At 43.2% G+C, this 24,817-nt stretch overlaps 1 protein-coding gene across 4 annotated transcripts; it reads left to right on the top strand.

Annotated features, from left to right (window-relative positions):
• The first annotated feature begins 1,120 nt into the window (after nucleotides 1-1,120).
• On the top strand, nucleotides 1,121-24,576 carry Gml (glycosylphosphatidylinositol anchored molecule like). 4 transcript variants are annotated; one of them, XM_087556508.1, is made up of 4 exons: nucleotides 1,121-1,250; nucleotides 4,632-4,787; nucleotides 5,382-5,489; nucleotides 8,047-8,484. In XM_087556508.1, the coding sequence occupies exons 2-4, from the start codon at nucleotides 4,667-4,669 to the stop codon at nucleotides 8,340-8,342; spliced, it is 525 nt and encodes a 174-aa protein (XP_087412634.1). In that variant the 5' UTR covers nucleotides 1,121-1,250; nucleotides 4,632-4,666; the 3' UTR covers nucleotides 8,343-8,484.
• Nucleotides 24,577-24,817: the final 241 nt, after the last annotated feature.

Here is a 24,817-nt window from a genome sequence, read left to right as displayed (position 1 = left end):
TCTTAATGGATATGCATGTAAGCATTCCCTGTTGTAAACGTCTCATTCACTTTATGATTGGAATTTATGCTTGAACTTCTGGTGAACTTTTTTAAAAATAAAGGAGAGAGGAGGGTTTCCTTGGAAAGACCATGTTATCTATTCTCCTAGAAAATGTAAAGAAAAAACTAGGAAACATTACATTGGAGAGGGCATAACATTGATAGCACGTGAGAGCATAGTTTTAGGAGTAAGGCAATGGGAGCAAGGACATTATTACATCAGAGCAGGAGACGAGAGCAAAATTAGAGGGAGAATGCAGAGTGGAATAACTTAGGAATTATAAGGCAACCTAAAAAATTAAGGGAGCTACCTGCAGCACGCAGAGGCAAGAGCGAAAAGAAAGCTGCAGAGAGAGCAGGAGCAGGCAGGCTTCTCCTTACATGGGAAGGAGCACAGTGGGTCTTTTCTTAATAACAAGGCAGTCTCGATCTTACTAAAAAGAACAAAGTTTTCTTCTTGCAGACCTGGGTTTAATTCATTTAGCAATAAAAGGGTAGAAACTCTTTCTCTATGCAGTAAAGATTGGAGTTTGTTTGTAATCCAGAATGAGGGAGTTCTTTAGGCACAGGTGCTTGGTCTTTTGCTTCAATACGTGTGGCGAGTGTGGATATGTGAGTTAAACATATAATTATGAGATAGCATGAAGCTAGTTTGAATTAAATTCATATAGGTGTATGCATGAATCTGTACATGTAAATTCATAATATATGTGAGTTTAATCCCTATTTGCTTGTGTAACATTTTTTCTTCTTGGAAGCTTGGAGAATCTTCTCCTGCTTCAATCGAAGTTTATTGCTGTAAAGTTTCCCCTAACCTGACAAGCAAGAGGCATCTGATAGAAAGGGGAAAGACTCCAGGATTAATCCTTCACCTTATTCCCTGCGGTTTTAGAGTTTTAACTCCCTTGGTGCACTTTATTTGGGGTTCTGAGCGTCTCTAGTAACCCATTCGAGCTCCAACGGTCTTTTAGTGCACTTCCGCAGAGGCTCTGACTCGGTCTTGGTTCCCTTAATCCATGTTCCGACCCTCAAGGTTCCCAGGTTCTTCCCTCAGGGTTCAGGCACTTGCTTGGTGTTCTATAGGAACCTTGAGGCGCTGGGAGTCGGAACCTGGAATAAGGGAACCAAGACCGAGTCAGAGCCTCTGCGGAAGTGCACTAAAAGACCGTTGGAGCTCGAGTGAATTACTAGAGACGCTCAAACCCCAAGGTAAGTGCTCCAAAGGAGTTAAAACTCTGAAGGAGAGGTGCCAAGGGGACACAAAAGCAGATCCCAAGACTAAGTTAGAGTCCTGAGGTAGGTGCGCCAGGAGATGTCTTAAGAGAGTCTTAAAGGGAGCACCAGAAAAGATGGTTGGAGCCCAGAGGCAAGATTGAAAAAGGAGGATCTGAACCCTGAGGGTAGGGAGTTAGTTACCGTGAAGGAAGGGCATCGAAGAAAGGGATAGAGTCTTGGGGGGTAGCAAAAAAGATTAGGAGGCACTGAGATAGGGCATTAAGAGAAGGAGAGAGAGGGGTTGGGGATTAAGCTCAGCGGTAGAGCACTTGCCTAGAGGCCCTGGGTTCGATCCCCAGCCCCCCAAAAAAAGAAAAAAAGAGAAGGAGACAGACAGAGAGAGGCAGACAGAATGACAGACAGAAAGACAGAGACAAAAGAGACAGAGTCAGAGAGAGACAGAGACAGAGACAGAGAGAGACTTAAATGAAATGCACCAAGATGGATTTGGAACCCTAATAGAGTCATGAGGGTTGGAGAGTTTGAACCCTAAGGAAAGATCGTTCAGAAGCTTGGGACCAAAAAGGAGGGACACCAAAAGAAGTGTAGAGCTTGAGAGAGGCACCAAGAGATGTTGGGTTGAGGGGGGGCCACTGAAGGAAAGGTACCAAGAGAAAGTTGGAGCTTTGGAAGTAGGGTTCCTGTCCTGGCCAGTTGTCCCATCCTGCAGAACAGCAAACAAGGGTGCAGAGGGTACCTGGAAAAGAATGGGGGACAAGAGACGCTAAGAAGGATGCCAAGACAAGAGTCTGATCAAGGTGACAATTTTATTTTTTCTCAAGGCTGAATTTATACCTTAACAGGGGTAACAGAGAGGGGGGGGAGTGGGAAACATTTACACAGGCCAAGGACACAGATTATGTCAACAGGATGTTGGTTTTTCAAAAAGGTTACAGGTTTGTCATATCATTAGTCAGTAGGATGTTGATTTCTCAGAAAGGTTACAGGTCATATCATTGGCTCTGATGTCAGATGTATTTCTCAGCAGGTCACAACTTTGTCATATCATTATTCATCCTGACCACCAGATTTGTATTAGTCTACTGCAGCTGGCTGGGGATTTTCCATGAACCCAGTCATACTTAACCCTAACTATACTATTAACATCAATAATGGAGGGTTTTAAGGGCATTGCTCCCAACAGGTTCCCAGAGATTTGAAGTACAGAAAAAGGGGCCCAAGAGAGACTTGGAACCCTGAGAAAAGGTACGGGAGAGTCAGAGATCATCTAAAAGGGACCGAGAGAGGTTCACAGAGATAGTAGGAGCCTTGAAGTACACTAAGAAATGGTCGCAGCCCTGAGGAAGAGATGATATGGGAGGTGGGAAACCTGAGGAGATGGTACTCAGAGTCAGCACCAAGAAAAGGTCAGAGCCCTGCATGAGAAGTACCAAAAGAGGTCCAGAACACTGAAGGTAGGGTCCCTAGGTTGGAGTTCTGAAGTAAGGGTACAAAGAGGGAGCTGCATCCCTGAGTGGAGGGAGGTAGAAGTCTGGAGGGAAGGGCTTCAGGAAGGGACCTGAACTTAGGAAGGAGAGAAGGATGCCAAGAGACGGTCATAAGCCCTGACTGAAATGGTCCTAGAGAGTTTCTGAACACTGAGGGAAGGGTGCCAAGAGAAGGTTGTAAGTCTGAGGAGGATCCCAAGAGTCTTGAGAGGAGTGCATGCAGAGGGGGTTCATTCAAAAAGAGGATTGGAACCTTAAGGGAAGTGTACCAAGAGAGAACTGGAATGTGGAAGATGGGTGTGGGGCCCAAGAGCCTAGACATAAGGACCACAAGAGGAGTTTTGATCACTGAAGGAGGGGTCCAAGATAGTTAGATCCCCGAGGGAAGGACCTGGGCCCCAAGAGAGTTGGAGCATTGGGAAGGGATGGAAGGTCTGAGGGAAGGACATAAGGTGGGTGTGAGAACTTTAAGAGGAAGGTGTCAAGAGAGGATGGGAGACTCTTGAAAAGGCACCATGTAGGGTTCAGAACCCTGAAGAAGGGTCACAAAGAGAGAGGTTAATGAGGGAAGAGAGCCAAGAAAGGCTCAGAGCCCCAAGAATCCCAAAAGGTCAGATACTTAGAGGAAAGCTGCTCAAGAGATGTCCTGAAGCCCAAGGGAATGGTGTCAAGAGAGTGTGAAGCCTGCGGGAAGGGTGTCAGGAGCTGCTTAGAGCTCTGAAGGAAGGGCTCTAAGAGTGGGTCTCAGCACAGAGGGAAGGAGCAAGAATGGGCTGAATTTTTAAAGGAGGGGCACCAAGAGAGGGTCAGAATCCAAGGAAAGGGGAGAGAGGGAGAGGGAGAGGGAGGGAGGGAGGGAGGGAGAGAGAAAGAGAGAGAGAGAGAGAGAGAGAGAGAGAGAGAGAGAGAGAGAGAGAGAGAGAGAGAGAGAGCTAGCTGCAAGAAAGGGTTGGGGCTCTGAAGGAGTGGTGACAAGAGTTGGTAAGAAGCTTGAAAGAAGGGTAGAACTGTAGTACTGAGTTCAGAGGCCTGAGGAAAGGGCACGAAGAGATGGTCAGTGATGACCAGAGCCTAGGAGCAGAGCTCCAATAGAAAGTAGCCTTAGAGCAGAGGCACCCAGGTAGTGTCCCTGAGGGAGCAGCACCAACAGAGGACAGGGCTTGAGGGGTGACCACAATCAGAGTCAGAGCCCTGCAGGAAGAATGCCTGGTGAGAAGTTTCAGTCTTGGGTGAATCACTCAGATTGGTGGTCAGAGTTGTGAGTGAGGGGGAATGGTGCTCCAGTGCTTGAAGCCTGAAAGAAGGAGAGTAGGCACAGAGAGAGACTTTTTATGGGGGACAGTCTTCAGGATGGTCTCCAGAAGGAGGACGTTGGCCCTCTTCCTCAGAAAGAGCCTTCTATAACATTCTCGTGAGTACAAACAAGCCCAGTGGGGCCAGCGACTGAGAGGGGCTATCAGAGTTTGAGTAACTAGCCTGGAAGATTCCAGAAGAGTACATTAGATTCCAATTAAGCAGCCAAGTACCAGTTATGAGAGAATAAGCTCCAGCCCAGTGGGGCAGCTCCATGAAGAAACCTCAGAGGAGACAGTAGGATGAGTCTAGATCGGGGAAGTGGGAAGATGAGGAAAGGTTTCTAACATGGGGAGGATGTGGACTACGTTCATGGGAGCAAGAAGATCTAGAAGGGGGAAGCTGTCAGAGCCACCAGGACAGAGCAGGGTGGAATAGGCAAGGACCTGAAGCTCCTGTGGTAGAAGCATGAGAGCAGGCTGTCGAGGTGGAGGCCATGGGCACTCCTCAGTTCATTGCTGCTGGGGATGTGGACCTGGAGCAAGGAGCCTGACCCTCACTGATGGGGACATAGTTCTCTTCACTTTCAGGTTCACCTGCCTGTTGGAAATGATGCTCCCCTTCTTCTTGCTAATTCTCCTGAGTCTCCCATGGGTGGATACTACTGTCAACAATACCAGTGGGTTCGGCAACAGTACTAGTGACTTGGAAGATCCAAACAAAGCTAGATGTAAGTATGATCCAAAGACTCCCAGGGTGTCAGATGTAAGGAGAAACCACTTAGAGTGAACTAGGGTTATAAGAAGACTTGTTTGGAATTGGGCTCACCAGAACTAAGTGGCACGGGTATTGTGTTAACTTGGGACTCCAAGATACTCCTGAGAGTCAACAGGGTTGAGTGGACCGAAGGCTCCCACAGAGAGCTGCTGACCAGGAGACCCAAGAGAGCATCTGGCCACAGCACTGCCCCAGCAGGGACAGCAGATGCAGAGTCCAGAGAAGCCCCGGAGGATTGTGGTGTTCTCGGTGGCCACCGTTCCACAGAGGGATAGACTTGTTTGAAGAGGACAGCTGTTTTATATGTGACTTGCCTTTCAGAACAAGGAAAGGTCTGTGGTGGGCTCGTTGCTATCCTGGGAGCTGGCCTAGCCCTGCCTTTAGACCATGCCAGGATCTGAGCTCTGCAGGCCTTGGGGTGTGTGTGGCTTGTGTAGAGAACTATACTGGGGAGCAGCCGTGAGGGGATGTGGGGTGAGTGAAAGGGAGTTTAATGGCCAAAAGGCTTCTTGGGGTAAAAGTCCAACACTGGTTTTCCCTTCTTCAGGGGTTGCTCATTTGACGTGCAAACGGTGCACAGTCACTAACAGCTTCTCGTGTTCACCTACTCGTGAATGTCCGGTAAATATCAGACGCTGCCTAACAATCGCTATACGTAAGTATCTGCATTTTGGTCACTTAGAGTGATAAGTCTCTCTGTTCCCTCTTAGGGGGTAGGGTCAGTCTCTTCTCTCTGGAGGCAGATCCACCACTCTTTCTGTAGCTCCTCCAACTGAGAGCCTGTTCACAGGCACTGGGTTCAGCCCACCGATTGGGCGGTGTGCATCAGCTCATGGCGCCAAGAGCCGGTGGTTGGTGGTAGACTGACAGTCAGCATGCCCTGGATATCCAGGGAATGAGACTACTCTGGCCCCTTCCAGGCCTCTGTCCCTGATGGCCTCTCTATGCAGGTGGGCAGACATTCCAGTTCAGCTTTTGTAATCTTTGCCAGCGTGTGTTGATTCCTGGTCTTGGACAGTCATATCCTGTATTAGTTACTTTTGTATTGCTCTGATACAACAGCATGCCCAGGACAATTTCTAAAATAATTGGGCTTTTAATTGGGCTTATGTTTTCAGAGGGTCAGAGTCTATAATGGTGGAGGGAAGGCACGGTGGCAAGAACAGCTGAGAGCTCACACCCAGATCAGCAACTGAGAGATAACTAACTTCAAAAGGTGCTATGCTTTTGAACTCTCAAAGCCTGTCCCCAAGTGACACACCTATGTCAATAAGGCCATACCTTCTAATCCTTCCCAAACAGTTCTACTAAGGAGAGGGGGAGGGTTGCGGGGCGGGATGGGGGACAAATATTCAAACATATGAGCCTATGGGGGCCATTCTCATTCTAACCACCATACCCCCCCAGCTAGTCAGGTTCAAGCAATGAGGTGCCTCGATTCCTCAGGGTGACTCCTGCCTTTTGAGATGGCAAAGCTAGGGCTGGATCGGGGCACACATAAATAAATAAAGGCAAAACAAATATCGCTTAAATGAGCAGTGATCCTTTGTGGAGGTGTCAGGAATGGTTGCAATGGAGATGTAACTACTGTCAGTACACGTACATCAAGTAACATGGATGAACACAGCCACTGGGCTGGTGAATGCCCAGGCAAAGGGGCAGTAATTCTAAAAGGCAGTCCATCCAGCAGTTCTGAAGTTTCAATTGTAGGTGTCTCCTGCCACACCACAGAGTCTAAACTCACAATGGCTCTAGATCGAGGATGGTAGAACTTGGTCTGGAAAGGAGCAGATAGCAACGGTCTTAGTGCTTGTGCCTCTGTCTGGGATGAAGTCGCTCTGGATAACACATTGCTGACTTGTCCAAGGGTGGTTTGTTCCCAGGGGTTGGTGAGGGACTGGATTGCCCCCTCCCCTGCCTTTACTTTGTCCACATCTGCAACAGATGATCTGATAACATCTTTAACAAGTGGGAATCACCATATGAATCCACCAAGAGAGAAATGGGCAGGTGACACACTTCCCATGGGCTCACAGAATGGATGGGCCTCACAAATGGAGCTCGGTGGAGTCCTATCTCCATGGCAGTACCATGGTGCTGTAAATTGTTGTGTGGGAAGGAACTGCCAGCTCCCTGACAGGAAAGAACCTTTCTAGACAGTCCACTAGCCGACAAGGAAGCCACCCTGGGACAAGGAAACATCAGGAGTTGGGTGATCTGCAAAGAGAGGACTTATCAAAGCCAGGAGAGAGCCGTGACAGAGAGCTGAAGTCCAACTGCCCATAAACACAGTTTGTGTGTGAGAGACGGATATTTGGTTTATGATCCATAACGAAGCCCTTCTGATGTCCGGCAGAAGACAAGACTCAGGGCTGTGAATGGTAGACTTTGGGATGAGTTCCACAGCACAGGAACTGAATCATGGCTGCAGACTACAAGGGGAACAAGCAGCATCAGTAGCAGCAGGGGACAGCATCGACAGCAGGGGCAGCAGGGGCAGCAGCAGCAGCAGCAGCAGCAGCAGCAGCAAGGCCTCAAGCCTTCAGCCCAGGGGTGTGGTCAGTGGGGCTCATGTCAGACAAGCTTAGTGGGCTGAAGCCACTGGAGATAGTGGTCTTGTTCTCCATTGAGCCTTGCTTGGAATGGGCCATATAATCTGTGGTAGAAAATGTGTCAGTCATCAGGGGCCCCCATGATTTGTACATAGGTGCCAAAGCTTGGGAAACCAGGTTGACAGATGGAGCTTCTGGTCATTGTTTCATTCTAGACTTGGGGAGTGCTCAGGGGAACGGCAGAGCTCAAACTGAAGAGGACATTTCCTTTGCCTCCCTGAGTGTACTGAGGCTAAGAAGTCAACTGGGGAGGGACAGGGACAGGGACAGATGTAAAGATGGTAGTGTGCACAGAAAGAAAGGTAAGTATGGGCGTTGGTACCGAGCAGTCGGGCCATCTTGCTTCCTAGCAGTTTTTTGTTTTTTTTGTTTTTTGTTTTTTATTTTTTTATTTTGTTTTTTGGGTTTTTTTTGGTTTTTTTTGTTGTTGTTTTTTTTTGTTTTTTTTTTTTTTTTTTTTTTTTTTTTTTTTTTTTTTTTTTTTTTTTTTTTTTTGGTTAGGCAGATGTCTGGTATGAAGCTAGTTGTATGGCCGACTGTGGTGGTGAGTGTACAGCAAACCTGTGAAGGTGGTAATTCTCCTGATGGCTTCTTTTGTAGGTGTGACCACTCGGGAGCTCCTTGTCTACAAGGAGTGCACAAGGGATTGCTCCTTTGTGTACAAACAGCATGTGCCTCCAGAATTCCCTAGAATGCTTAAAACCACCAATAGCTTTTACTTTGCCCTGTGCTGTGCGGGCGTACTTTGCAATGATGGAGGACCCAGTAATGTAGAGAGGGACTTGTTAACTGACACGGCGATCGAGGAAGAGAACATTTCGAGAGCTGCGCGTCTGGGGCAGTTCAGCCTTCTCCTGTGCCTTGCCTCAATTCTCTCCAGCAGCAAGCTGACCTGAGAGCCGCTCTTTGGGGTATACTCATCTTTCCACAGTTGAAAGCAACTTTGTACTTGCTGCTTACATGTGAAGCAGAAACAGTGTCCAGGGCATCTTTTGGTCCCATTCATCGCTTTCCTGTAGGAAAGTAATAAAGGTGTTGCTTGTTGAAAATGCCGCTGGCCATTGTCTTCCTGCTGTGCTGGAGCACTTAGCCTCGGCTCTCTGTTCAGACTAGCTCATTCCTACTCCACAACCTTAGGAGTTTCTTCATGGCATCATGGTGTGTGTTGTTTCAGCAGCCTTTAAACACTGTGGGCTAAATACTCATCACATGGGTTGGTCCAAAGCATCTGAAAACCTGGGCGAGTGAGTGTTTTGAACGAACGGCAGAAATGTTCTGAGGCTAGTCAGTATGTGGGCTGATAAGGCAGGAACTCAGCGGAGCTTGGATGACCTCATCCTTTCACCGGTCCATTCATTCCTCTGGTCATAGTAGGAGGGAAGAGAGACGCTGCCTGGCAATGAGTGGCACCTGGGCCTCGGGCCCTGATAGTAGCATCTGTGATTTCCCCAGTCTTTTGGGACAAATTCCGGAACAACTGCTTTGTCTCTCCCACACCACTTGCTTTTGCTGAAGTGACAGGATGTTCCCCCATTGCTAACCCCTGGCGGTTTCTACTAATGTCCAAAATTGTATTGCACTTCTATTTTTATGTGGATATGTGCACACATATGGCCCTGTGCATCTGGGGTGGGGTCTTTTCATGTCTCAAATGCTCAGCAACTATGCACATGTTCGCACACAAGCTGTGGAGTGTGGCAGAGAGAGACAGAGGATCAGTGACGTAGAGGAAGAGATTTGCCTTAAGGAATAATAGGCTAGATGGAGTGTCTAGGTGGCGGTGTCCAGACGGCAATCTCATCTGAAGTTTCTCACCAGACCCTCACCAGACTGCACTGAAGATACCCACATTCAGGAAATCCACTGATATAAAGGTCAGACACATTTCCAAGATACCATTGCAAGAGCATTTACACTGAGGGCACCTCCATGCTTAGGGAACATACCACAGTGAACATATACATGCACTGTCATTTTTCTCACTGAGTACCTTGGTGGCCTCTAAGTCTGGCTTCTGGCTTCTTGCTTGCTTGCTTTCTTTCTCTCTTTCTTTCTCTCTTTCTTTTTTCTTTCTTTCGTTTTTCTTTCTTTTTTCATTTCTTCCTTTCTGTTTTTGAATAGTACATGTGTGCTCTCCATGCCTGTTTTGTGGTATTGTAGTCATTATATGATTGCTTTGTTAGATACAAATTACATAACACACACTCACTCATGTAGTTCATCAAATTCAGGTGTTTTGTACAGTGTCTATATGGACGTCTCCTTTACCGTCATAGTCATTTCTCGAATGTTTTTTCCTCCAGATGAATTCAGGGCCATTTGTGACTCCTGTTCTGACTCACCCAGGCTGTCCTTACCCAGTCACCAGCCTGTCTGATTGTACTTTCTGTCTCTATACATTTTTATTTTCTGAACATTGCTAAAAATTGAACTTTCATCAAGTTTTGTGGTACCTGATATATATGAACATAACTGCATTTATACATATACATGTGTACATATAATTGTCTTTGAACTTGCATCACGTTTTCAAGTCTCACCTGTTGGAGGTGTAGCCGGTCATAGGGACAGGCCTGGCTGTTCTTCTTTCTTCTTGGTTCCTCTTGAGGCAGGATGGTGGTGAGAATTGGTCTTAAGATATATTTAGGGTGTTTGGACCATAAGAAAATATTTACCTATCTTAAATCTAAGTCACTCATCTACTCTAGTTGATCTGCCTGAGTTCCCTTGAGACCAGAACCTGCAGTTTCTGGCATTAGCATCTCACCACAAAACCGCAGGGAATAATGAAGGATTAATCCTGGAGTCTTTCCCCTTTCTATCAGATGCCTCTTGCTTGTCAGGTTAGGGGAAACTTTACAGCAATAAACTTCGATTGAAGCAGGAGAAGATTCTCCAAGCTTCCAAGAAGAAAAAATGTTACACAAGCAAATAGGGATTAAACTCACATATATTATGAATTTACATGTACAGATTCATGCATACACCTATATGAATTTAATTCAAACTAGCTTCATGCTATCTCATAATTATATGTTTAACTCACATATCCACACTCGCCACACGTATTGAAGCAAAAGACCAAGCACCTGTGCCTAAAGAACTCCCTCATTCTGGATTACAAACAAACTCCAATCTTTACTGCATAGAGAAAGAGTTTCTACCCTTTTATTGCTAAATGAATTAAACCCAGGTCTGCAAGAAGAAAACTTTGTTCTTTTTAGTAAGATCGAGACTGCCTTGTTATTAAGAAAAGACCCACTGTGCTCCTTCCCATGTAAGGAGAAGCCTGCCTGCTCCTGCTCTCTCTGCAGCTTTCTTTTCGCTCTTGCCTCTGCGTGCTGCAGGTAGCTCCCTTAATTTTTTAGGTTGCCTTATAATTCCTAAGTTATTCCACTCTGCATTCTCCCTCTAATTTTGCTCTCGTCTCCTGCTCTGATGTAATAATGTCCTTGCTCCCATTGCCTTACTCCTAAAACTATGCTCTCACGTGCTATCAATGTTATGCCCTCTCCAATGTAATGTTTCCTAGTTTTTTCTTTACATTTTCTAGGAGAATAGATAACATGGTCTTTCCAAGGAAACCCTCCTCTCTCCTTTATTTTTAAAAAAGTTCACCAGAAGTTCAAGCATAAATTCCAATCATAAAGTGAATGAGACGTTTACAACAGGGAATGCTTACATGCATATCCATTAAGAGTAATTTTCTGGCTAAACATTCATCACCTCTCACGAGCTCTACCGATTCACAGAGAGTTAATGACTATAACCAAGTCATCACTGAAGTTTTGTATAGTTAAAACCAGCCAGTCATCTGTTCTTGCACCTGTAGTAAATAGTCTGTTCCCTTTTTGTGACCTTTGGTTAATTGTTACAACCTCTTGGCATGTGCTCTAAGTTGTAGGTGCCTGCTTGCTATCTCAGGAACAATCAACGCATGACACTGAAGACTGGCAGAGATCTCCTTGCTGTTTTGACACCAGAAAAGGTTTAATAGCAGTCCTATTATAAAAGAGCTTAATAATTACTAATATAACTTTAGGAATTCTTATAGGATCGTCATCAAGAATGAAGAAATCATCTATTTGTCTATACAGCACCACTATAAGACGGTACATCTTCATTGTTCTGTAGAGATCTGCTCCAGTGTTGGTATAACACCTAATGATATAAATGCAAATTAACAGGAATCTTTCCTAAAATGGAATCCTTCTCAACTTTGCCTAGAGAAGCAATTCTAATTAAATAATTAAATTAACTTTGAATGTCCAAGGCAGAGCCATCTCAGGAAGATCACCTGCTAGTTTTCAGCTTCTACTTGATGTCTCCTGGCAGCCACTAATATCTACTTGTATGTAAACTCACTTTCCCAAGTGACAAGTCCTGGCACATAGAGTCTATTAAGTCTATTAGCTAGGGGCCACAGGCGGTGTCACTGTAAGCTGCCTGTCATACCTGCGAGTGGGGGCAGGCTCTTCTGGGTATGCACTTGTGGTCTCAGCAGCTCCTGGAGTCTAAGATCACATTTTTATATTCCCAGCCTTTTGTTTATAGAAAAAGTGGTGGACGTATTGGTTTCACAGAAAAGCGTAAAGCTTTGTCTTCATAGGACCCCTTTCACCCTTCCCAGACGTTCTGGTGTTTTCTTGTTTGCATTTAATCCCAGTGAAAGTTTTTCATTCTTGAGTTCTTCTTTTCCCCTTTTCTCTTTCACTAATGACTTGTTTTATCTCCATGAGTTTACTTTCTTGGGTATTTTTGATTGCTTCCAGTTTTAAGTTTTATGGCATTCTTGTCTGATATTATATTTGGTGTTATTTTAATCTTTCTGAATTAGTTAAAATTGGTTTTTTTTCCCAACATGTGGTTTGTTTTAGAGAAACTCTGTATGCTGCTGTGTAGAATGCTGTGGGGTGTGTGTGTGTGTGTGTGTGTGTGTGTGTGTGTGTGTGTTGTGTGTTGTGTGTGTGTGTGTGTGTGTGTGTGTAATATATAGTAGATATTTGTAAGACCCATTTTATGTATAGTACCTTTTAATTCTAATGTTTTTCTGCTTATTTTTGTCTAGATGATCGGTTGAAGATGGTGGTGTACTGAAATCATATATCATTATTATTATTATTGTTATTATTATTACTAATCTGTGTCTTTAATTCCAGCACTACAGTTTTTGTCAAATTGGGTGTAGCGGAGTATGGTGCATGCATAGTTACAGTAGCAATGTCTTGTTTGTTAACTGTCCAGTGGTTATAGTCACATGCCCTTCGTCTCTTCAGATTAGTTTCAGTTTGAAGTCTGTTTTGTCAGATATTAGGATAGCAGGGCTTTCTTCCTTCCTGGTCCCATTGGGTTGGAGTCCTTTCATGCATCTGCTCACTCTAATGACATATTTATGTTTCAAACTAGAATGTATTTCTTGTAGACAACAGATTTTTGTTTTTGAATCCTTTCAGCTAGCCTATGTCTTTTTTTTTTCTTTTTTAGAAGTTCTTCTAATTCTTGAGGCTAAGAGGTAGTTCAGGGTCAAGGAGCCCTTCTTGCTGCACATCCCATTGTGGGAAGAAAAGGGGAAGTGTATAAATGGGAAAGAGAAGGAAGAAGGAAAGTCCCTCTTTTTATCCAGAGCTCATGATATGGTATTAGTTGCTGAGGGAGTACTTCTCATGATCCACCCAACTCTTTTTTTTGTTTAATTATTAACTTGAGTATTTCTTATTTACATTTCGAGTGTTATTCCCTTTCCCAGTTTCCAGGCCAACATCCTCCCCCTAACCCCTCCCCTCCCCTTCTTATAGTGTTCCCCTCCCCATCCTCCCCCCATTGCCGCCCTCCCCCCAACAATCACGTTCACTGGGGTTAGCAGGACCCAGGGCTTCCCCTTCCACTGGTGCTCTTACTAGGATATTAAATGCTACCTATGAGGTCAGAGTCCAGGGTCAGTCCATGTATAGTCTTTAGATAGTGGCTTAGTCCCTGGAAGCTCTGGTTGCTTGGCATTGTTGTTCATATGGGGTCTCGAGCCCCTTCAAGCTCTTCCAGTTCTTTCTCTGATTCCTTCAACGGGGGTCATGTTCTCAGTTCAGTGGTTTGCTGCTGGCATTTGCCTCTGTATTTGCTGCATTCTAGCTGTGTCTCTCAGGAGAGATCTAGATCCAGCTCCTGTCTGCCTGCACTTCTTTGCTTCATCCATCTTGTCTAATTGGGTGGCTGTATATGTATGGGCCACATGTGGGGCAGGCTCTGAATGGGTGTTCCTTCTGTCTCTGTTTTAATCTTTGCCTCTCTAACCCCTGCCAAGGGTATTCTTGTTCCCCTTTTAAAGAAGGAGTGAAGCGTTCACATTTTGATCATCCGTCTTGAGTTTCATGTGTTCTAGGCATCTAGGGTAATTCAAGCATTTGGGCTAATAGCCACTTATCAATGAGTGCTTACCATGTGTGTTTTTCTGTGATTGGGTTACCTCACTCAGGATGATATTTTCCAGTTCCAACCCTTTGCCTATGAATTTCATAAAGGCATTGTTTTTGATAGCTGAGTAATATTCCATTGTGTAGATGTACCACATTTTCGGTATCCATTCCTCAGTTGAAGGGCATCTGGGTTCTTTCCAGCTTCTGGCTATTATAAATAAGGCTGCTATGAACATAGTGGACCACGTGTCTTTTTTATATGTTGGGGCATCTTTTGGGTATATGCCCAAGAGAGGTATAGCTGGATCCTGAGGCAGTTCAATGTCCAATTTTCTGAGGAACCTCCAGACTGATTTCCAGAATGGTTGTACCAGTCTGCAATCCGACCAACAATGGAGGAGTGTTCCTCTTTCTCCACATCCTCGCCAGCATTTGCTGTCACCTGAGTTTTTGATCTTAGCCATTGTGACTGGTGTGAGGTAAAACCTCAGGGTTGTTTTGATTTGCATTTCCCTTATGACTAAAGATGTTGAACATTTCTTTAGGTGTTTCTCAGCTATTCGGCATTCCTCAGCTGTGAATTCTTTGTTTAGCTCTGAACCCCATCTTTTAATAGGGTTATTTGTCTCCCTGCGGTCTAACTTCTTGAGTTCTTTGTATATTTTGGATATAAGGCCTCTATCTGTTGTAGGATTGGTAAAGATCTTTTCCCAATCTGTTGGTTGCTGTTTTCTCCTAACCACAGTGTCCTTTGCCTTACAGAAGCTTTGCAGTTTTATGAGATCCCATTTGTTGATTCTTGATCTTAGAGCATAAGCCATTGGTATTTTGTTCAGGAAATTTTATCCAGTGCCCATGTGTTCGAGATGCTGCCCTAGTTTTTCTTCTATTAGTTTGAGTGTATCTGGTTTGATGTGGAGGTCCTTGATCCACTTGGACTTAAGCTTTGTTCAGGGTGATAAGCATGGATCAATCTGCATTCTTCTACACGTTGACCTCCAGTTGAACCAGCACCATTTGCTGAAAATGCTATCTTTTTTCCATTTGATGGTTTTGGTTCCTTTGTCAAAAATCAAGTGACCATAGGTGCGTGGGTTCATTTCTGGATCTTCAATTCTATTCCATTGGTCTATCTGTCTGTCTCTTTACTAATATCATGCAGTTTTTATCACTATTGCTCTGTAATACTGCTTGAGTTCAGGGATAGTGATTCCCCCTGAAGTTCTTTTATTGTTGAGGATAGATTTAGCTATCCTGGGTTTTTTGTTATTCCAGATGAATTTGCAAATTGTTCTGTCTAACTCTTTGAAGAAATGGATTGGTATTTTGATGGGGATTGCATTGAATCTGTAGATCGCTTTTGGTAAAATGGCTATTTTTACTATATTAATCCTGCCAATCCATGAGCATGGGAGATCTTTCCATCTTCTGAGGACTTCTTCAATTTCTTTCTTCGGAGGCTTGAAGTTCTTATCATACAGATCATTCACTTGCTTGGTTAAAATCACACCGAGGTATGTTATATTATTTGGGACTATTATGAAGGGTGTCATTTCCCTAACTTCTTTCTCGGCTTGTATCTCTTTTGTGTAGAGGAAGGCTACTGAATTATTTGAGTTAATTTATACCCAGGCACTTTTTATCAGGTTTAGTAGTTCTCTGGTGGAACTTTTGGGATCACTTAAATATACTATCATATCATCGGCAAATACTGATATTTGTCTTCTTCTTTTCCAATCTCTATCCCTTTGATCTCCTTTTGTTGTCTGATTGCTCTGGCTAGAACTTCAAGAACTATATTGAATAAGCAGGGAGAGAGTGGGCAGCCTTGTCTAGTCGCTGATTTTACTGGGATTGCTTCAAGTTTCTCTACATTTAGTTTAATGTTAGCAACTGGTTTGCTGTATATAGCTTTTACTATGTTTAGGTATGGGCCTTGAATTCCTATTCTTTCCAGGACTTTTATCATGAAGGGGTGTTGAATTTTGTCAAATGCTTTCTCAGCATCTAATGAAATGATCGTGTGGTTTTGTTCTTTTAGTTTGTTTATATAATGGATCATGTTGATGGTTTTCCATATATAAAACCATCCCTGCATGCCTGGGATGAAGCCTACTTGATCATGGTGGATGATTGTTTTCATGTGCTCTTGGATTCGGTTTGCCAGAATATTATTGAGCATTTTTGCGTCGATATTCATAAGGGAAATTGGTCTGAAGTTCTCTTTCTTTGTTGGGTCTTTGTGTGGTTTAGGTATAAGAGTAATTGTGGCTTCATAGAAGGAATTCCGTAGTGCCCCATCTGTTTCAAATTTGTGGAAGAGTTTGGATAGTATTGGTATGAGGTCTTCTATGAAGGTCTGATAGAATTCTGCACTGAACCCCTCTGGACCTGGGCTGTTTTTGGTTGGAAGACCTTTAATGACTGCTTCTATTTCTTTAGGAGTTATGGAGTTGTTTAAATGGTTTATCTGTTTCTGATTTAACTTCAGTACCTGGTATCTGTCTAGGAAATTGTCCATTTCCTGCAGATTTCCAAGTTTTGTTGAATATAGGCTTTTGTAGTAGGATCTGATGATTTTTTGAATTTCCTCTGATTCTGTAGGTATGTCTCCCTTTTCATTTCTGATTGTGTTAATTTGGACACACTCTCTGTGTCCTCTCGTTAGTCTGGCTAAGGGTTTATCTATCTTGTTAATTTTCTCTAAGAACCAACTTTTGGTTCTGTTGATTCTTTGTATAGTCCTTTTTGTTTCTACTTGGTTGAGTTTGATTATTTCCTGCCTTCTACTCCTCCTGGGTGTATTTGCTTCTTTTTGTTCTAGAGCTTTTAGGTGTGTTGTCAAGCTGCTGATATATGCTCTCTCCTGTTTCTTTCTGCAGGCACTCAGAGCTATGAGTTTTCCTCTTAGCACAGCTTTCATTGTGTCCCATAAATTTGAGTATGTTGTACCTTCATTTTCATTAAATTTTAAGAAGTCTTTAATTTCTATCTTTATTTCTTCCTTGACCAGGTTATCATTGAGTAGAGCATTATGCAACTTCCATGTATATGTGGACATTCTTTCCTTATTGTTATTGTTATTGGGCCGTGGTGGTCCGATAGCACGCATGGGATTATTTCTATCTTTATGTACCTGTTGAGGCCCGTTTTTTGACCAATTATATGGTCAATTTTGGAGAAAGTACCATGAGCACCTGAGAAGAATGTATATCCTTTTCCTTTAGGATAGAATGTTCTATAAATATCTGTTAAGTCCATTTGGTTCATGACTTCTCTTAGTCTGTCTACATCTCTGTTTAATTTCTGTTTCCATGATCTGTCCATTGATGAGAGTGGGGTGTTGAAATCTCCTACTATTATTGTGTGAGGTGCAATGTGTGTTTTGAGCTTTAGTAAGGTTTCTTTTACTTATGTAGGTGCCCTTGTATTTGGGGCATAGATATATAGGATTGAGAGTTCATCTTGGTGGATTTTTCCTTTGATGAATATGAAGTGTCCTTCCTTATCTTTTTTGATGAATTTTAGTTGAAAATTGATTTTATTTGATATTGGAATGGCTACTCCAGCTTGCTTCTTCAGACCATTTGCTTGGAAAGGTGTTTTCCAGCCTTTCACTGTGAGGTAGTGTCTGTCTTTGTCTCTGAGGTGTGTTTCCTGTAGGCAGCAGAATGCAGGGTCCTCAATGTGTATCCAGTTTGTTAATCTATGTCTTTTTATTGGGGAGTTGAGGCCATTGATGTTGAGAGATATTAAGGAATAGTGATTATTGCTTCCTGTTTTATTCATATTTGGATGTGAGGTTATGTTTGTGTGCTTTTCTTCTCTTTGTTTTGTTGCCAAGACGATTAGTTTCTTGCTTCTTCTAGGGTGTAGCTTGCCTCCTTATGTTGGGCTTTACCATTCATTATCCTTTGTAGTGCTGGATTTGTAGAAAGATATTGTGTAAATTTGGTTTTGTCATGGAATATGTTGGTTTCTCCATCTATGTTAATTGAGAGTTTTGCAGGATACAGTAACCTGGGCTGGCATTTGTGTTCTCTTAGGGTCTGTATGACATCTCTCCAGGATCTTCTGGCTTTCATAGTCTCTGGCGAAAAGTCTGGTCTGATTCTGATAGGTCATTTCTTTATATGTTACTTGACCTTTTTCCCTTACTGCTTTTAATATTCTTTCTTTGTTTTGTGCATTTGTTGTTTTGACTATTATGTGACGGGAGGAATTTCTTTTCTGGTCCAATCTATTTGGAGTTCTGTATGCTTCTTGTATGCTTATGGGCATCTCTTTCTTTAGGTTAGGGAAGTTTTCTTCTATGATTTTGTTGAAGATATTTACTGGTCCTTTGAGCTGGGAGTCTTCACTCTCTTCTATACCTATTATCCTTAGGTTTGATCTTCTCATTGAGTCCTGGATTTCCTGTATGTTTTGGACCAGTAGCTTTTCCCGCTTTACATTATCTTTGACAGTTGAGTCGATGATTTCTATGGAATCTTCTGCTCCTGAGATTCTCTCTTCTATCTCTTGTATTCTGTTGGTGAAGCTTGTATCTACGGCTCCTTGTCTCTTCTTTTGGTTTTCTATATCCAGGGTTGTTTCCATGTGTTCTTTCTTGATTTACTTCTATTTCCATTTTTAATTCTTTCAACTGTTTGATTGTGTTTTCCTGGAATTCTTTCAGGAATTTTTGTGATTCCTCTCTGTAGGCTTCTACTTGTTTATTTATGTTTTCCTGTGTTTCTCTAAGGGAGTTCATCATGTCTTTCTTGAAGCCCTCCAGCATTATGATCAAATATGATTTTGAAACTAGATCTTGCTTTTCTGATGTGTTTGGATATTCCGCATTTGCTTTGGTGGGAGAATTGGGCTCCGATGATGCCATGTAGTCTTGGTTTCTGTTGCTTGGGGTCCTGCGCTTGCCTCTCGCCATCAGATTATCTCTAGTGTTACTTAGTTCTGCTATTTCTGACAGTGGCTAGACTGTCCTATAAGCCTGTGTGTCAGGAGTGCTGTAGACCTGTTTTCCTGTTTTCTTTCAGCCAGTTATGGGAACACAGTGTTCTGTTTTCAGGCGTGTAGTTTTTCCTATCTACAGGTCTTCAGCTGTTCCTGTGGGCCTGTGTCTTGAGTTCACCAGGCAGGTTGCTAGGAGCATGAAGGTTTGTCTTACCTGTGGTCCCGAGGCTCAAGTTTGCTCGTGGGGTGTTGCTTATGAGTTCTCTGCGGGGGCAGCAACCAGGAAGATCTGCGCCGCCCTTTCCTGGAGCTTCCGTGCACCAGGGTTCCAGATGGCATTTGGTGTTTTCCTCTGGAATCAGTAATGTGGGCAGAGTGTAGTCTCTTCTTCCAGGCGTGTCTGCCTCTCTGAAGGTTTAGCTCTCCCTCCCACGGGATTTGGGTGCAGAGAACTATTTATCTGGTCGGTCCCTTCAGTTTCTGGCGGTGTCTCAGACGCAGGGGACCTGCTGCTCCTGTGCCCTTATCCAAGGGAACCCAGAGGCCGTATACAATTTCCTCTTGGGCCAGGGATGTGGGCAGGGGTGGGCAGTGTTGGTGGTCTCTTTTGCTCTGCAGTCTCAGGAGTGTCCACCTGTCCAGGCGGTGAGCTCTAGCCTATGTCTTTTGCTCAGTAAATGAGGCCACTCACATTTAAAACCATGACTGAAAGCCAGTGTTGCTGCAGCCACTGTGTTGTTGACTTACATGGTGCTGTTGACATTCCTGGTGGCATTTTGAGGTTCAGTAATTATAGCTTTACTGTCTTTCTACAGTCTCTTGGTTATACTCACTCTTTTCTTCAGCTTGAAATATTGCCTCTCGTGTGTTCCTTTAGTTTGATCTTGTATCTAATTTTTTAGGCTGTTTATATCCTGGAAGTTTTGCTCTTTCTCCTCCTTCAATTATGGTAGATGGCTTTACTGATCAGGTACATGACTATAGGTTGCCATCCATGGTCTTTTAGGCAGGACTGGGAATGCATCGCCCCAGGCTCCTCTGGCTCTCACCACCACAGTGCAAACTCAGTTGTTAAACTTCAGTATGTTTCTATGTTCTGTGCACTTCATGTTTAGACTCTGATATACTGTGGGAGTTTTCTTTTCTAGTGTGCTTTGTTGGGAATCCTGTGTGTTTCTTGTTGTCTTTATGGATATGCCTTTCTTTAGTTTCCGGAAGTTTTTTTCTACTACCCTGTTGAAGATCTACTTATGCCCCTGATCCTCTAGTCTTTCACCTTATCTAGTCCTATAATTGAAGGTTTGGTCTTTTTACCATGTCCCAAATTTCATGTGTGTGGTTCTCTCTCTCTCTCTCTCTCTCTCTCTCTCTCTCTCTCTCTCTCTCTCTCTCTCATATCCTTTGTTTCATTTATTTAGATCCTCTACATTATTTTCAAGCCCTGATATTCTATCTTCTAATTGATTTGTTCTATTTTTAAGGCTCCACCTCTTGACTTTCTTGGGTTATTGGGATATTAAATTACATATTCATTTCAGTTTGAGCTCTCCTTAATCTTTCTACCTCTTTGTTGAATTTTTTTTCAATTCCTGGACTATCTTTGTCATTTTCACCAGTCTTATGTTTGTATTTTCTTGAGATTCACCCAAGTGTTTATTCCCTTTAAGTTCATTAAGCTGTTTCTTTGTGGCTTTTTAAAGCTCCTTGAAATCTTTGACAATGTTAGGATTTCTCTCTCAAATTCTGTATATTGGGCTTCATATAGGTAATTTTCATTGTCAAACATTTCTATAGTACTGGTGGGTTTTATGGGGAAGATACTGCTCTGATTTTTCATATTTTCTATATTTTTACCATGAAGTTTGAACATGGGCACTTTCTTCAGTCTTGTGTTGGACAGAATGGCTTAGTCCAGAACACAGGATATGTGAACCAGGTTGAGCCTTAAGTTTGGGTAAAACTTAGGCAGAATGAAGCCAAGTAGACACAGGGATGTTTAATATACACCTTTGTCCCAGCCTGGAGTTTTGAGGGTAAATTTGAGGGTTATGAAGTGGGCATGGAGGAGAAGATCAGGAGGATTCACCCAGTTAGATTTTGGTGCAAGATGGACAGCATCTGGTTGCTCAGAGAGGCTGAAGTAGAGTGTAAGAAGGGCCTATATGTTGAGCGTGGGTGGAATGTGTCCTGGTCCAGGCCCAAGCAGAAGTGATCAGACTAAGCCAGGGCACGGGATGAGGGACCCAGACTAGCTCTGGGGAGGGGGAGGAGATTGTGTAGAGATAAGGAGCAGGTGGATTCACCTCTCTTCATTCTGGTGCAATACATTCAGGAACTGGCTGCACAGAAAGAATGGAAAATATGACAGTCTTGTACATTTAAAAAATCTTTATTTTATGTGTATGGGTATTTTGGTTGCATGTATGCTCTTGTAAATATAATACAGTGTACATGAAAATATATCGCCCAGGGAAGCCTGAAGAAGGTATCAGATCCTTTGAAACTAGAGTTATATTTATGATCCACAGTGAGAGTGCTGGGACTAGAATCTGGATCCTCTGAAAGAGCAGCTAGTGCTCTTAACTTCTGAACCACTTTTCCAAGCTAAATATAGACACGTTTTAAGAGAAAAAGATTTTTTTTTTTGCTGGAAAAAAAGCCCACATGAAGACTTATTAAAATGTGCAGATATTAATTTAAATATAACTTCTGTTTACAATATATTTGTAATAGTTAATTTCTGTTATGCACCATGAGTCATCATTTCTTTATGAAGAGATATAAGAATTCCAAGTATTCTGTGTATTTATTTGTAAAAGAGCTTTAAGAGGTGGGATGCTTTTTTACATAAAAGGCGTTTTCATTTAGAAATTGCAAAAAGTAGTTAGTTCCTAGGGTTAAAATCCTCTTATGCTGAGATATAAGTAACATTGACCCTGTTGAAACAACAAGGTGTCTTTTTTGAAGTTTTCATGAACTCTTCACAATGTTTACACAACACTGAGGTTTGGTCTTGCTATACCTATTGTAATACTAAGTGTGGGTTCCCAAGATCTGCAGTCTGCATGTAGACATTATGTGACCCCCGAATCCCCCCCACCCCGAGTTATTTCTGATTGGTAAATAAAGATGCCAACAGCTAATAGCTGGGAAGAAGAGACAGGTGGGGTTTAGGATTCCTGGGCTTGGGGTTGGAGGAGAACCATGAGGAGCGAGAAGAAGGCAAATGAAGCAGAAGCCACCATGGGGTTAGGTGAGTTCAAGAAAGCACAGCCCTGAGGGCTGGCCAATTGAATTTAAGAGTAGCCCAGATAAAACATAGTAAGTAATAATTTGGGGTTATCTATAGAAAAATAGATTCTAATAACATAGAGGATAGATATCGGCTCAGCTTTGATGCTTCCTAATGCATATTATAAATATAAAGGTGGTGTGTGTGTCTTTTATCCAGAAACTAAATTGTCAAAGGTGGGGTAGAAACCCTGAGTTAGGATTAAAAATTTCTACAACAACAAAAATTGACATCAGTGTCTCATTTCACTAAAATAGACATTTGCAACTGGGGTTTAGATTTCTCCAACACTAGCTGTGTTTTCTTCTTGGATAAATCTTCCAGTTGTTAAGCCAACACTGAATAGCAAAAAAAAATAACAAAAGAAATTATTCCTTCTTGACAGACTCCTACTGAATTATTCAATGATGTGCCGAGACTCAGCCATCTCCCTATGCTTTTCCCAATGAAAAGACCAACTGGAGATCATCTTCAGCTGTCTACAGTAGATGAGTATTTAGTGTCCAGTGGTCTTATGGAGAAGCTGGCCACTGGATGTGCTGTTTTCCTGAGGTTGGCCTTAGAAGCAAATGCAGAAGAAATGAATGGGTGATTCCAGGGAAAGGAAATGGACCACATGGATGGGTGCTGCTATTGAGACTGGGCATGCAGTACATGTGGGTCCAGGTAGTAAGACCTATAAATTGGACAATCCAGGAGGCCACTATATTCATTACTTTTTTTTACCGTTATAAAACACCATGTCCAAAGCAACTTATATAAGAGTTTTCTTTTGGTCGTACAGTTCTAGAGGGTTAGGATTCATGATGGTGGAGTGGAGGCAGCAGGTGACATGTCTGGAGCAGCAGCTGTGAGCTCACATCTTGAACTACAAACAGAAAGCAAGAATCACATTGAGGGAGGCAATGAAGCTTTTGAAGTCTTAAACCCAGCCCCAGTGACAGACCTCCACTAAAAAGGTTACGTCATCTAATCCTTCCCAAACAGTACCACCAACTGGGAACCAAGTATTCAAATGCAAGAGACTGTTGGAAGACATCTCATTCAAACCACCACACATGATGTTTCAACTTGCCCAACTTAGCTTGGTGACCTAAGACACAGTGTCACTTATTCTTTTGTGGAGTGAAAAGCCCGTAGCTGGAAGAACTTTGGAGTTCATTGGAAGGACCATCATGAGGAGGAGCTCCACCACCCATAGAGCTACAACATCCCCTTTTCTGACTCCTCTAGAATGGGCCTGCTGGATGGGAGGATGGCAAGAAACCTCCACATTTGCTTCTGTGATTAAAAAGCACATGACTCTTCTAGGACAACGCCTCAGTGTCAGGCTACAGACAGGGCTCAGAGATGGGGCGTCTCAGGAACAAAGTACCTGTTTTCTCCTGCTATCTGCTCTTGGTGGCTTTGTGGGCTGGGCTCAGTCCAACTTTACTCTAGGAAGGTGATCTTTCCTTAGGGACCTGGGGACCAAAGCAAGTCCAAGCCAAGTCTGGTGCAGGTACTCTGTACTTGTTCCTCTGGCTGCCTTTCTTCTCTTATGGTGTCCAACTGTTGGTAAGAGTTTTACCATGATTAATGGGAAGAAACCAGGTTGCTTCCATCTATCCATGATAAATTAATAGTAAAAAGTAGACAGCAAGATAGATAGATAGATAGATAGATAGATAGATAGATAGATAGATAGATAGATATGGGGTGGTTAATATGGCCACATTGGGCAGAGGGATAATGAGATTCGTTAACCTAGTCTAATAAACCTTCAAGGTCCTGAAGTTAAGGTTCACGTGGAGGCCTGCGTTATGCTTCTCTAAGCAGTCCCAGTCAAGGTATAGCTCTGTCCATCACTGTCTGGGCCCCAATATCTCCACTAAGGCAGTCTGACAAGTTGTTGGCACTGTGGGAAATCTCTTTTCTTGTAGGCAAATTCCTCCTTTGTTTTTTACCGGGCTTTAGAATTTTCTTGCTTTCCCAGCATGAGATTGCTGGTGGGCATTCCAGTTGTTCAGGAGTCAGCTGATTCAAGGGTCTGTTAATCAAAAGGAGAGACACAGGAATTTCTTCAAACTAGCTTTGTTCCTGTCAGGTAGGTTACCAGGGCAAGAAGAAGTTCAGTAAGCCACTCATGCTAGAGTGCGTCACAGGCTGTCTTCTAGGTCACGAGCAAACAGTCAATACAGATCATCCTTTTGATGTGGGGACACCCCAGTCCAGTTAGCTTGAAGCAGCTTAGAATCTCCATGCCTAGGGATGTGCTCTTTGTGATCTGGGAAGTGAGGACAACTGAAGGCTAAATGAAAGCAAGAGCAAGGGAAGCTTCAAATCCTGATGTCTATTACCTGCCTGACAATGGCCCTCGAAAGCACATGACTGTTACTGACACACAAGAATCAAATTAAATGGCCTAGATGACCTACAAGTAGCATCAACTACTCCTGCATCTTTTGACCTGTCTACTCAGGGAGGTGACAAAAAGAAAAAAGAAAAAGAAAAGCCTGAATACATCGACAGACCTGACAGCACACTCTCGTGACTGCACGCTGATGATTGTTGTAGAAATTTTTAATTCTGACCCAGGGTTTCTACCCCACCTTTGATCATTTAGTTCCTGGATAAAGGACACACACAACCTTTATAATTGCAATAAACCTTAAACAGTACAAGATACCTACACTCTATGTTATTAGAATCTACTTTCCTATCAAAACCCTGAATT

The sequence above is a fragment of the Rattus norvegicus genome, chromosome 7 (genome assembly GCF_021556685.1).
Source record: "Rattus norvegicus strain SHRSP/BbbUtx chromosome 7, alternate assembly SHRSP_T2T, whole genome shotgun sequence".
NCBI lineage: Eukaryota > Metazoa > Chordata > Mammalia > Rodentia > Muridae > Rattus > Rattus norvegicus.
Note: the sequence above shows the minus strand (reverse complement) of the source record. Positions and strands in the feature narration are given on the sequence as shown.

Bases quoted from the DNA above. Each gene is read 5' to 3' on its own strand.
- Gml (NM_001424472.1), top strand. From the start codon at position 4,667: ATGATGCTCCCCTTCTTCTTGCTAATTCTCCTGAGTCTCCCATGGGTG. The intron at 4,788-5,381 runs GTAAGTATGATC...TCCCTTCTTCAG, and splicing joins AGATCCAAACAAAGCTAGAT to GGGTTGCTCATTTGACGTGC. The intron at 5,490-8,046 runs GTAAGTATCTGC...CTTCTTTTGTAG, and splicing joins CTGCCTAACAATCGCTATAC to GTGTGACCACTCGGGAGCTC.